Source organism: Boleophthalmus pectinirostris, unplaced genomic scaffold (assembly GCF_026225935.1).
Source record: "Boleophthalmus pectinirostris isolate CB_2022bp ecotype Guang Dong unplaced genomic scaffold, ASM2622593v1 HiC_scaffold_2823, whole genome shotgun sequence".
In the NCBI taxonomy this organism is placed as follows: Eukaryota; Metazoa; Chordata; class Actinopteri; order Gobiiformes; family Gobiidae; genus Boleophthalmus; species Boleophthalmus pectinirostris.
The window spans coordinates 25,001-38,297 of record NW_026571288.1 but is presented as its reverse complement, the minus strand read 5'-3'; the positions used below and the strand labels follow the sequence as shown (position 1 = coordinate 38,297).

At 40.4% G+C, this 13,297-nt stretch overlaps 1 protein-coding gene across 4 annotated transcripts in view; it reads right to left on the bottom strand.

The window, feature by feature from the left end:
- flna (filamin A, alpha (actin binding protein 280)) overlaps positions 1-13,297 on the bottom strand; it is a 115,326-nt gene that overhangs the window by 84,836 nt on the left and 17,193 nt on the right. For all 4 annotated transcript variants that reach the window (XM_020932443.2, XM_020932445.2, XM_020932444.2 and 1 more), the window contains exon 2: positions 439-915. In XM_020932443.2, the coding sequence (XP_020788102.2) occupies positions 439-808 (370 nt within the window). In that variant the 5' untranslated portion in view covers positions 809-915. The remainder of the gene's footprint in view (positions 1-438; positions 916-13,297) is intronic.

Genomic DNA, 13,297 nt, shown 5'->3' with positions numbered 1-13,297 from the left:
AAAGATGAAACCAGGTATAAACCGGACCAGAACTTTTACAAAACCAGGTCTAAACTGGGTCTGAACAAAGATGAAACCAGGTCTAAACTGGACCAGAACTTGCACAGAACCAGGTCTAAACCAGATCTGAACAAAGATTAAACCTAAACTGAACCAGAACTTTTACAAAACCAGGTCTAAACTGGATCAGAACAAAGACTAAACCAGGTCTGAACTGGATCAGAACTTGTACAGAAGCAGGATTAAACCAGGTCTGAAAAAAAAAGACCAAACTAAGTCTAAACCGGACCAGAACTGGTACAGAACCGGGTCAAAAGCCCTTGTAAAGTGCGGGTGAGTGGAGCGGGACGCAGGACCCAGCCCCTCATTCATTTTACATTGTGCGCTTTAAACCGCTCCAACTTTTCTCTACATTTTTACAACTTCCCCGTTACTCACCGATGGACACCAGCTTTATATTCTCCTTATCCAAAAACTCCAGCGCCACGGACACGTTCTCCAGCTGCATCTGGCGAAACGTGGGCCTCTGGTTGTACTTTCGGAACATCTTTTTCTGCGACAAAACTTCCAAGAGCCCGATGAGCCGCAGCCCGTCGCTCAGATCCGTCTGCAGATTTCCAATGCGCTTGTTGACGCATTTCAGGTGCTCGTTACACCATCGAGTGAAGGTGTTTTGTTGAATCTTCTTCCATGGCGCGTCCTCGGCCAGGTCTTTCTCCGTAGCGGGCATCTCGGCGTCTTTCTCCGGGGAGCTGGCGTTTGGAGCGGGCGAGCTGCTCTGGTTCAGTCGTGGGTGTGGACTGCTCATTTTTATGCGCTCTGGTGCCTCTTGGTTCGCTGTGACTTTTTGGGCTCTGGGTGGAGTCTTGGATCGCTCCCTCCTCCCTGTGCGTAATAGCGTTCGCCTCCTGTCGCCTGTGCAGAGAGAAGAGGAGAAAAAAAACAAACGGCAAAGTGAGTGGTTGTAGCCTGAAGACAGAGATTTCGCAAAAGAAAGTAGGTGGTGGTTTATTTTGATAAACGCTTCACGTTCGGCTCGAGCAGCGCTGGTTAAAGCGCCACGACGTGATTTTATACAATGTACTTTCCTCTTCACGAACACACACCTGGAGTTGTTTTGTTTCATTCACACATGTTTAACACACAAACCTGCACATTTAGGATCTTTAAGAGTACTTCTCTCAAACTGACAACACTCCAGTGCTCCACTGTGTTTTTAAACTCCACACACCTTCACTTGAATCATTTGGATCATTTCTGCTCTGGAATTGCCCATTTCTACTGAACTAAAGGTAAAAAAAACAACAACAAAAAACTACCACTTTATGACATCACAAGGTGGGACAGAGCATTTTGTGCTTTGCAGATGTAGACAGACTAATGATGCAGAATCACTCAAACATGTGAATGAAACAAAACCCAACTCCAGGTGTGTCTGTGAGGAGGGAACAACATTAGAACATGACTGACATTTCCATCCATTCATTTTCTTCCACTTATCCAGGGTCACAGAGGCAGAACTCTAAGCAGGGACATCCTTCGCCCTACACACTTCCTCCAGCTCCTCCGGGGGAACCCGAGGTGTTCCCAGACCAGCCCAGAGACATAGTCCCTGCAGCGTGTCCTGGGTCTTCCCCAGGGCCTCCTCCCAGTGGGACATGAACACCTCCTGAGGCCCAGGAGACACCGAGCTCCTCCCGTGTGACTGAGCTCCTCACCCTGTCTCTAAGGGAGCACCCAGTCACCCTGCACAGGAAACTCATTTCAACCACTTGTATCCGCGATCTCGTCCTTTCAGTCACTACCCAGAGCTCATGACCAGAGGTGAGAGGAATGGAGATTGACGGTAAATCGAGAGCTTTGCCTTTTGGCTCAGCTCCTCTTCACCACAACAGTCCGATACAGCGACCGCATCACTGCCGACGCTGCACCGATCCACCTGTCAATCTCACGCTCCGTCCTCCCCTCACTCGTGAACAAGACCCCGAGATACTTGAACTCCTCCACAAGAGTCCTTCAATGACCTTTAAATGAGCGTTGGTTTTGTTCTCTCCTCAAACTGTTCACAAATAGGCGGAGGTACTAAAGGAGCCAAAAACTGTACTCAAGTAAAAGTAACATTACTTCAAAATAATATTAGTCAAGTAGAAGTACAAGTAGTACAGTAGTGGTCCAAGAAAGTTCAAAAGTGTTACAGCAGTGCAGGACCTAATATCTTATTTATAATTTGAAGTGAATGTAATTTGAAGGACACAACATGAAATAAATCACAAAATCTGGTGTTTTCAAAGGACAGACAAAAATGAGACAAACTGAATCAGATCTGAAGGAGCTGCAAGAAACAAAACTGTTCAGATCATTTCAAGTCCATAATCTTGTTATTAGTCCTGGTTTTGACTTACTCTCAGTGGGAAGAGGAAGCCCAAATTTTAAGTAAGAGTACTGTTACTTCAGTTAAAAAAATAAAAGTATTCTGCTAGAAATGTATAATTTCTTGAAAAGTTACTCAAGTGAATGTAACTTGCAGATTCAGCTGTTTTAAAGGTGAATTGTGTCACTTTTCTGGTGAAGGGTCTGTCACTTGCAGGTTTCTGTGGAGATGTCATTACTTTAAACTCACCTAAATAAATACAGAAGGTTTTATTGATCAAAAAACCTCGCTTTCTTACTTTTAAAATGTGAAATAAAAATGTATATTATAGTAGAATTGTAGAATTTGTGTAAAAACAAAACAAAAGACAGATGAATAATTGTTAGAGTGATTGGTCCTTCAGTCTAACGTGGTTACATACACACAGAGTGAGGTTAAAAAGGAGCAGAGGAAGTAGAAGTGTGTTCAGGTAAATGTTGTCAGGACGAGGAGGGTTTGTGTGAAGGTGTGAAGGTGTCCACACGGGGGCGCTGTTTATCCTGCAGTTTGTGTTTGTGTTTCAGATACGAGACAAGATCAGAGTTTACAGAAGAGACACAAAGAACTCAACGCAACAAGAATGTGAGCTGAAACCCGGACTAAACCAGGACTAAACCAGGACTACAGGGGGACTGAACCAGGACTAGAACAGGACTACAAAAGGACTAAACCAGGACTAAAGCAGGACTACAGGAGGACTGAACCAGGAATGAACCAGGACTAAAACAGGACTACAGAAGGACTAAAACAGGACTACAGGAGGACTGAACTAGGACTAAACCAGGACTATATCAGGACTAAGGCAGGATTACACAAAGATAAAACCGCTGGTGCCACCCTGAACCAAAACTACACCAGGACTAATCCAGGACTAAACCATGACAAAAAATAGGACCAACCAGAGCTAAATAAGAACTAAACCAGTTCTATAAATAGACCACTGATTCCACCACTGATTGAACAAGAACTAAACAGGAACTAAACCAGGACTAAACTTGGTCAAATCCAGGACTAAAACCAGATCCAAACCAGACCAATCCCTATCTGGTCTGGTTTAAATTAGAACTCAACCAGGTCTAAACCAGGACTGTATGGCTCTGGTCCAGACCTGTGTATCTGACTCATTTAGGCCTCTGCTCTGTGTTTAATGCTGTAATGATGCAGGATTTAAAGTAGAAGTTTTACGAGCGTGACACTTTCGGAGACACTTTCGGAGACACTTTCGGAGACACTTTCGGAGACACTTTCGGAGACACTTTCGGAGACACTGCTGGAGATGCTGCTTTAGACGTCGGTCTTCATCCCAGGTAAAAGCAGCAGTGAGGTTTATTAAAGATAGAGGAGTTTAGACTCTGTTACTGTGGCAACTGAGGAGGACATCTTGTGACTGTAAGAGCAGCAAACGGACTAAACCAGGACTAAAGTAGGACTAAACCAGGACTAAACCAGGACTAAACCAGGACTAAAGTAGGACTAAATCAGGACTAAAGTAGGATTAAATCAGGACTAAACCAGGACTGAAGTAGGACTAAACCAGGACTAAACCAGGACTGAAGTAGGACTAAACCAGGACTAAACCAGGACTAAAATGGGATTAAACCAGCACTAAACCAGGACTAAAGCAGGACAAAACCAGGATTAAGCCAGGACTGAACCGGGACTAAATCAGGACTAAACCAGCACTAAACCAGGACTGAAGTAGGACAAAACCAGGATTAAGCCAGGACTGAACCGGGACTAAATCAGGACTAAACCAGAACTAAACCAGGACTAAACTGGGACTAAATCAGGAATAAATCAGGGTTAAAATGGGATTAAACAAGTACTAAACCAGGACTAAAGCAATACAAAACCCAGGCTGAACCCAGATTAAACTCTGACAAAACCTGGACTAAACCTGTACTAAACCCAGACCAAACCAGGACTGAACCAGGACTAAACCAGGACTGAACCAGGACTGAACCAGGAGTCTGCCATTGTTCTCCTCAAGACTGAACCTGGCTAGAATCATGATAACAGGTCTAGACGAGGCCTGCCCTCTGAAATGCCCCCTGGTCTGTGTGTGTGTGACCCTTGGGTGCTGGGTGCTGGTGTTTGGGGGAAGTGAGTCACTCTGTCCGGAGCCCTGCCCTCTCAGCCTTTACTCACAGAGCTGCAGATTCCACAAGTCCACACAATCACCCCACAGCTGCACGGTCCAGACAGGACGGAGTACATGTCCCCGCCCACTTCCTCTATCACTCATGACCAACCTGCACAAGTCACTCTGCTTCTGTACTCCTCCAACCACAACACAACATCTGGGAGGGCATCTGACGCACCGTAACATCTGGGAGGGCATCTGACGCACCGTAACATCTGGGAGGGCATCTGACTGCACATCTGGGAGGGCATCTGACGCACCGTAACATCTGGGAGGGCATCTGACACATATATTTTAACTCAGTATGAATAGATAAAATTGTCTTGTACAAATGTTCCGTAACGCGGATGACGTTGCTGTGGTTCAAAGGCCCTCGGTCGGCAGCACGTCCCCAGAGAGGTGAGCTCATCCTGGGCACAGCTCCAGAGCCGGGGCCCTGCTCCCTGGAGCCTCTACTTCACTGGACGAACATTTAAGAAGAGCACATCTCAGATCCTCATCAGCTTTATTTAGAATGATTTTATTTATGACTTATTCTCTATTTACATCACCATGTTACAAAGTTTCACAGAATTGTCATGAGGGAGCGTGGGTGATGTAGGGTTGTGGGCGGAGCCTTGTACAGAATATTCCAGCTAGGGCCCAGGAGAGATCTCTAAATTACTCAAACATACATGGTGACATCTAAAACCTCTTCTGGCATGAAGATCAGTTTGATGAGTTATAACATGGCAGAGAGTTCAAAAAATCTACTTGACTATCATAACATCCCATCTTTAAGATCATTTTTATGAAAATACATCAGATAAATAAGATAAATGTGGGTTGAGGAGCAGTCACATTCTAACCTGAAAACTTTCCTTCATGTGCGGAGAGTTTAAAAAGATGTTTTAAACTGAAGTGCTGTTTTTGTGCTACTGTTTAAAGCCTGTGTAAACTCAGGTAATCTAATGTGTAATCCTCAATATGAAGTCATTCAAGTGATTAGAGTCAACCATGTGACGACCGCCGTCTCCGACTACTGCGCCGTCTCCGACTACTGCACTGTAAAACTACTGCACTGTAAAACTACTGCACTGTAAAACTACTGCACTGTCTCCAACTACTGCACTGTAAAACTACTGCACTGTAAAACTACTGCACTGTAAAACTACTGCACTGTAAACTACTGCACTGTCTCCAACTACTGCACTGTAAAACTACTGCACTGTCTCCAACTACTGCACTGTCTCCAACTACTGCACTGTAAAACTACTGCACTGTAAAACTACTGCACTGTCTCCAACTACTGCACTGTAAAACTACTGCACTGTAAAACTACTGCACTGTCTCCAACTACTGCACTGTAAAACTACTGCACTGTCTCCAACTACTGCACTGTAAAACTACTGCACTGTCTCCAACTACTGCACTGTAAAACTACTGCACTGTCTCCAACTACTGCACTGTAAAACTACTGCACTGTAAAACTACTGCACTGTAAAACTACTGCACTGTAAAACTACTGCACTGTAAAACTATTGCACTGTAAAACTACTGCACTGTCTCCAACTACTGCACTGTAAAACTACTGCACTGTCTCCAACTACTGCACTGTAAAACTACTGCGCCGTCTCCAACTACTGCACTGTAAAACTAATGCACTGTAAAACTACTGCAGCCCACAGACTGAGTGAGTGTGATGTGAGGTGAATTTGAAGCCAAGCACTAGATTAACAATAGGATTTTTTTAACATATAAAATAGTGAAAGAAAAACCCCAGGATCATGTGTCACAGGTTAATACACACGTTTTAAGACCAAAATTATGAGAGAGACGAGACACAATATTCCAGTGTAAGTCAATGGGAGCCAGAGTTAGAAGGAGCCAGAAGAGCCTCATATGAACTTTGTATTTGGAACACGATGACTATGTCCATTTATATAAACAGTGTATGCCACAACCTTACATGTTTTATTATGGTGTAATGTGGAACGTTTCAGGCAAAACAACGACATCTCCATGGAAACGAAGCATGTGTAGAGTCTATTCATGTGGAGTTGTGTTTTGTTTCATTCATGTGTCGGGTCTGTGGGGGCGTGCACACAGCCCCGGTCATGAGCGTTGTCACAGGCGACAGACACACAGTTCAAAAATCTGAACTTTCGATGAAACTGGCAACAAAGAGTTTGAAGAGCGTGCCTCAAATGAAGAAGCGTCGGACTATAAAGGCGTCTGACAAAACCTACATTTATACTTGTCCTGATAAAACTCAACATCATTCTAAAGATGCTCAGGAAAGGCTCATTTCTGTCCTGTCTGTGGGACTTGAGTATCGAAAACAAAACAGTACAATAAACGAAAACAACAACAAAAAATCTTTACATTTTTTATTTTCATTTTGCTTATTTTGATACAATAATAAATGATAAACGTCTGTGCCTTCTTTAATCATTATTAGTTTGTACGACCATAATACAGTGCAGTACAAACCAAAAAAAAAGAAGAATTTGGGTTAAAATTATATTTAGTATGCACAATATGTAATTTATTTTTTTTATTTTATGTAAATATTTGTAAAGTTTTGAACTAGTTTTCGTGTGGATTAGTGTCTGATTTTTCATACTTTTGACAATCCTTACAGGTTTAATGCTTTACTGTGGAACATAGACAGACATACAGACATATAGTGCATCTTTAATGTCTTTTACAACCCTTAAAAAGTGTCTTGCTCATGGGCACGTCCTGAGCCCAGTGACAGACGTGTGTTTTTTAGAGTGCGCTGCTGGTGACGGGGCACTTTTTGCCTAAATAAGGCGAGTGATGCCAGTGTCCACACAGCTCCATCACATGTTTGCTCTGTGTGTTTGGCCAGAGCAGAATGTGAAGAATGCTCTCGCCCCCTCCCCTTTAAGCCCTCCACAGACCTCCCCTTTAATAATGCCCCAATAAAAAGCAGGACTGAACCCAGGGCCCTCGGCTTTTTACGGCTCATTTAAAACAATAGAACAAAAGGATTGAGAGTGGTAATACACAAACGGCCTCACACTCTCTGTGATTATACACACACTCTCTGATTATACACACACTCCTCTCATACACTGGACACATGGACTGCACTCTAGTGGCTGAATTTCACCCATTTTTATGTGTTTATTCAATTATTTAAAGGTCCTGTATGACACACAAGTGACTCCTGTCAACTTCAAGACATGTCAGAATGTTTCCTCCTCAAAACCAGACCGTGAGTTGGGTTTTGTTTCATTCACACTCATTGAGTAATCCTGCACACAGCAAAAAGTGAAGTGTTAAAATCGACTCTCACAGAATCAGTTTGAACATTTTCTCTGTGTTTATATGAGTCCAATCTGTTCTAGAGTTAATTTAACACTTTTGGAAATGTTAATGAATTAACACTGGACCAAAGTTCCTGTTTATCCCCGAAAGAGTTATATTTACGTTTTAAATGGATAACAGTAAATAAACACTTTGATGGGTTAACATGATTTAACTAAACAACACACAGAGGTGTTTTATTTTTACACTTTATTTGAGTTAATATAAGGTGAAATTATTTGTAAAACTGGTTCAAACTGGTCTTCTCTCGCAGGAGTTTGAAGTGGTGGATGGAGGAGCCAAATTAACACTAAGGGAAGTTGAATTAATCATCAGCTCTGGCAAATAACCCCAACTCCAACCCCCAGTTAACTTTCAACTAGTTAAAATAACACTTTTTTGAGTTAAAAACTACTCTGAAATATTTCTGCCTTAAATTTTAACCCTCCAGTTTTTGCTGTGCTCTCATGTCTGTCTAAGCTCAAAATGCTCTGTTCCACCTTGTGATGTCATGAAGTGGTAGTTTTCATGTTAACAGCTCATTTTACCTTTAATTCAGTAAAGAATGACGATTCCAGGGCTGAAACGATCCACAAGAATCGAATAGTGAAAGTGTGTGTGTTAAATATATCTGAATGAATAATGTTTTTATGGGGAAATTATAACATAGATCAGAAATAATTTGATATTAGGAACATAAACCAGGACTAAACTGGGACTACACAAGGACCGGGACAGAACGAGGACTAAACCTGGACTAAAACATAACGCGCTCTTAGTCCATTTGACGTTAATGCATTTCTAATATGTGTTTTGTGCTGACTCAGTTTCAGAGCAGCTTAAGGAGCCGTGTGTAATGGAGCGGACTGGACAAACAGGAGACAGACGAGTCCGGATCACACTCAGGTCACACACTCAAGACCTGTCTGCGCCTGTGTGTGAGCTGACAACGCACTCTGCTGGAGGAAAGTGGAACTGCAGCATGTACCCGCTGACCCCTGCAGACCCCCACCCTCACGTTAAAACTCCTGTAGGACACAACATGACACTTGTGAGCTTCAGATCAACTTAGAATGTTGTTCCCTCCTCAGAAACAGACTGGACTTGTGTTTTGTTTCATTTACACGTTTGACTAATCCTGGTTTATTAGTCAATCTACATCTCCAAAGGTCAAAACGCTCTGTTCTACCTTGTGATGTCGGCTCCTTTTACCTTTAGTTCCAAGGCAAAAATGATCCGACTGATTCTAGTGAAGGTGTGTGGAGTTTAGTGGAGCCTTTTCTGTTTGTGTTTTGTGTTTGAGAGAAGAACGCGTGCTAAATCACAAAACAAAAACACAACTCCGGGTCTGTTTGTGATGAAGAAACAAGATTCAGATCAGAAAATAGAGTAATATTCACCCTTTAAAGTCATAATTCAAATCTCAACTCCAAACATTCTCCTTTTTCTACTCATGTCCAATATAAATACTTTATAATACAGAATATTTTAGCTGATATAAATATAAGTCGACTAAGACAATGTTCTAATGTCATTTCCTCATCACAAACAGACCTTGAGTTGTGTTTTGTTTCATTCACACATGTCTAACACACAAACTGAATATTCTAGATCTTCTCTCAAACTGAAAACACGTCATGAATATATTGTTTGACCTTGTACTTTTACTCTTTTTTCCAGCGCACAGTCTGAAGTAGAATATGGTAAACAAATGAAAATTACTGAGTCATATCCAGGATTCACAATTGCAGTGTTGCACTCAGGAAAGACGCAGCTCAAATGAGGTGAAGTCAATAGCTGCTAAAGATAGACAGCTGCACTTAAATGCTCAATATGAATCTGCTCAAGATGTATGGACTTTAAAAACACAGAGAAGCACTTTAGCACTGCAAAAACTCAGATCTAGCCAAGTTAAGAGCACATGACTTCAGAAAGTTTTCAGTTTCACTTGACGAGTCAAATGATCCAATAGAACGAGACTTTTTGTACTAAAATTTGAAAATACATCCTGCTTCACTTAAAGGGACAGTCTGGAAATTTTGGACATTGTGTCTCATTTCCTCTTGGTGCAGAGTGTTGGAGACGTATGGAGACACTTTTTAAAATCTTCCATCCAGTCGTTGTATTTGCAGAGGTCGCTGGTGTTAGACTAGTGCATGTCAATGGTCATAGTTCTCCAGTCACTAAAAACAGTCTTACCCACTCCACAAAACACCCCAAACAAATCTATTATTACACCAGACTGTCCATGTCAATGTCTGTGCTGATAGAATCATGTTTGAAATAAAACTAACCTTGTATCACACGAATAGTCACATGTTGAGGGACTATTTTCTCATATATCAATCCGCCACTGCGGAGCTTTCTATCAGGAAGTACAACTCACTGCTGCTGCTCACACAGAAATCCTTCAAATGCAAAGTTTGTTTTACTTCTAAAATGATTCTAAAACTGTCTCCACACGTCTCCAACACTCTGGATCATGAGGAAATGAGGCCCAAAATTACAGAGAAGAGAATTAAGAGAAGAAAAACAACAATTCTTTCCACTTCAAATAAGAAACAGAATCTAATCTAATTCAGAAAAACACACTTATTCCAAAAGTCAAGTTGATCTGAGTTTAGCTTTATCACAAAATCTATTCAAGTTTTTAAAAGAAGTGTCACATATGATCTGCTAAAAAGTGTGAGATGTCAGAGGAACTGTCCTTTTGTGTTAATGAATAAGTATTTCATATTTTGTATGTCATTTAAATAAGCTGCTTATAAAAGTAGCTGCTGTAGATTCTACATTAAGGGGCAGATATTACAAGTCACATTTTCAAAATTGTGGTGGCTGGTAATAATAAAATTGTAAAATGAGTGCATAATTACACTGTAAACCTGAATGTTCAAAGTACTTAAATCGATTAAGTTGTGTTTACTCAAAGTTTATAAATAGTCCTACTAACTTAACTATGTCAAGTTGCTGTAACATGTTCTTCTTTTTGAGCAATTTTAACTCATATTTTTTCATCAAAGGGAACTATTGTGGGTATAAGTGAGCGTAACTTAAAAAAATAGATGAGGTACAGTTTAGTAGATTGTAGTAATTAAACACTAAGAATAATAAAGTCCAGTTATTTCTATTGTTTCATATAGGGATGATTTAAAAATAAAATTGATTTTGATAGTACATGCTAAAATGCAGTACAATTTCAAAGAGTCTTATTCTAGTGGTTTGAAAACTCCCAAATTTAAGTCATAATAAATGAACGAAATAATAAGAATAAATAAGAAAACTATGAGTCATATTAACTGCAAATATTTGAGCTGATCTAAATGAGCACTTTTAATTTACCTGTTATGAAAAGGAACAAGTAACAAACCATTCAACTTTGAAATTCTGCAAAATTGTGATGTTTAAGTTTATCAACTTAAAATAATTGAGGTAATCGATTGCCTCAGTTTTTTTGAGTTCAGGGAATTTATTTGGGTTTAAAGTGTAAGGAAAACACTCAGCACTAATGTGAGTCAGTATAGTCACATTTTCTTTGTGTTTTTGTTACTTTTAAGCAGCTTTTCTGTGTTTTACTAGTCAGTCTGTCACCACCTAATGCCTCCGCTCAATTTCATTTCTCTAGATCAGGAATCATAATGCACTAGACGATTCACAAAAACCCCAGAAGTGCGAGTTCAGGCACCAGCCAAACAGCAAAGAGTCATATATTCTGTGTTGGCAACGATTCCCGAGATCGAGGATTTAAAGCCGGAATAAAGAGAATGTTTGGTGAATTTCATCAAGTGGAAAGACATTATTGTTCTTCTTCCTGTGGGATTTGGGAAAAGCTTAATATTACTAGTTAACCCCGTTAGCGGCGCATTACATACATCACGACCAAATAGCAGCGATTGGTTAAATGATAAAAAGTACTCGCTTACTGTTGAGCTAACGAATTCTAACACTGCGAGGTCACACAGTTTCTACAAAGTGAAACGGCTGATGAATTAGACCAGTATTTTACCGAAACAAATAACTGTGTGTCTCTCTTTACTGTTGGCAGGGATCAGATTGGTCCAAAATAGGGACATTTCTTGTATACATCTTAGACAAATGAATGGTTTTGTATAAATCTGCTGGGACAGGGGACACAGGCTCAAAACTGGGACTGTCCCGGGTAAACAGGGACATCTGGTCACTCTAGTTTTCTTTCTGCTCCTGCTTTTCATTCACATTTCATGATGTATGAGGCAATTATTTTATATTCAGCTTTCCTGAATGAAACAAATAAAAAAATAAGAAAATGAACACAATGTGACCAGAAAGAAGTGGTTTAGTTCGAGCTACAACAGGTGACATGATCTGTGCTGTTAAAAAAGTCCCTCTCACATAAAACAACAGTCACGAGAAAGACAAGATCAACCTTCTGGTTGAAAATCAAACACTTCAACAGAACCATGAACACTCAGACTCACAAGCTTAATCACAGGCTTCTGGAAATGATAACTCATGAGATAATAATACATTTTCTTTTTATGGCGCTTCTCTAAACACTCAAAGATGCTGTACTAAGAATACAACTGAAAAAGTACATTTAAAAACGAGGTAATGGGACAAAATATAGACATAACTGAAAGCAGGTTGGACATTCGAGCGGTGAGAATAGATGAGTTTGGAGCAGTTTCTTGAAGGTGGTGTGGGAATTTTTTTCTGTGTTTTTAATGTTTCATTCATGTTAATTCACTGTGCGATATGGAAGTCGTTCAAAGTCCCTTTACATGTGTCATAAGGAGAAGTCAGTGTCTGAACTTTAAAGTGTCAGTGAAGCTGGGACGTGTTATGATGGACTTTGTGATGTATACGAGACATAAAGGGGGAGTGTCTGAACTCTCTAACACAGGGGTGTCAAACTCATTTTCACCAAGGGCCACATCTGGATCATGTGTGTCATCAAAGGGCCGGTTGTAAAGTTCAACTGTAGCTGTAATATCAGTATGTTACAAAACTGTAAAAATCTGTATTTGATTTTTCATTTCATATATATTTATTTTGTTTATTTGTATGTTTTTTGTTTTTTTTAACCTTTTTAATATTTACTGGTATTCTTGCTCTTATTTGATTTGACTAGTTTTATTGTCTTAATGAGGATTAGTAGAGTTAATAAGAGCTTTACTTTATATTTCTATTGGACATGTTTTATCTGTTTTGTGCAGCACTTGGGAAACTGTTTTGTTTATGAAATGTGCTGTAGAAATAAAGTGGATTTGATTTGATTTAAAGGTTTAAGTTAAAACATTCACATTACTCCTTCAGTAACGTTCATGAAATAGCCGTCCCTTCTGCATCAATTTTTCTTTTCTTGGATATTTTTGGGGAAATTTGATGATGTTTTCTTGGCCTCTCTAGTGGCGAGATACAGTCACTTCACGGGAAACAGCTGTGGTGCATTG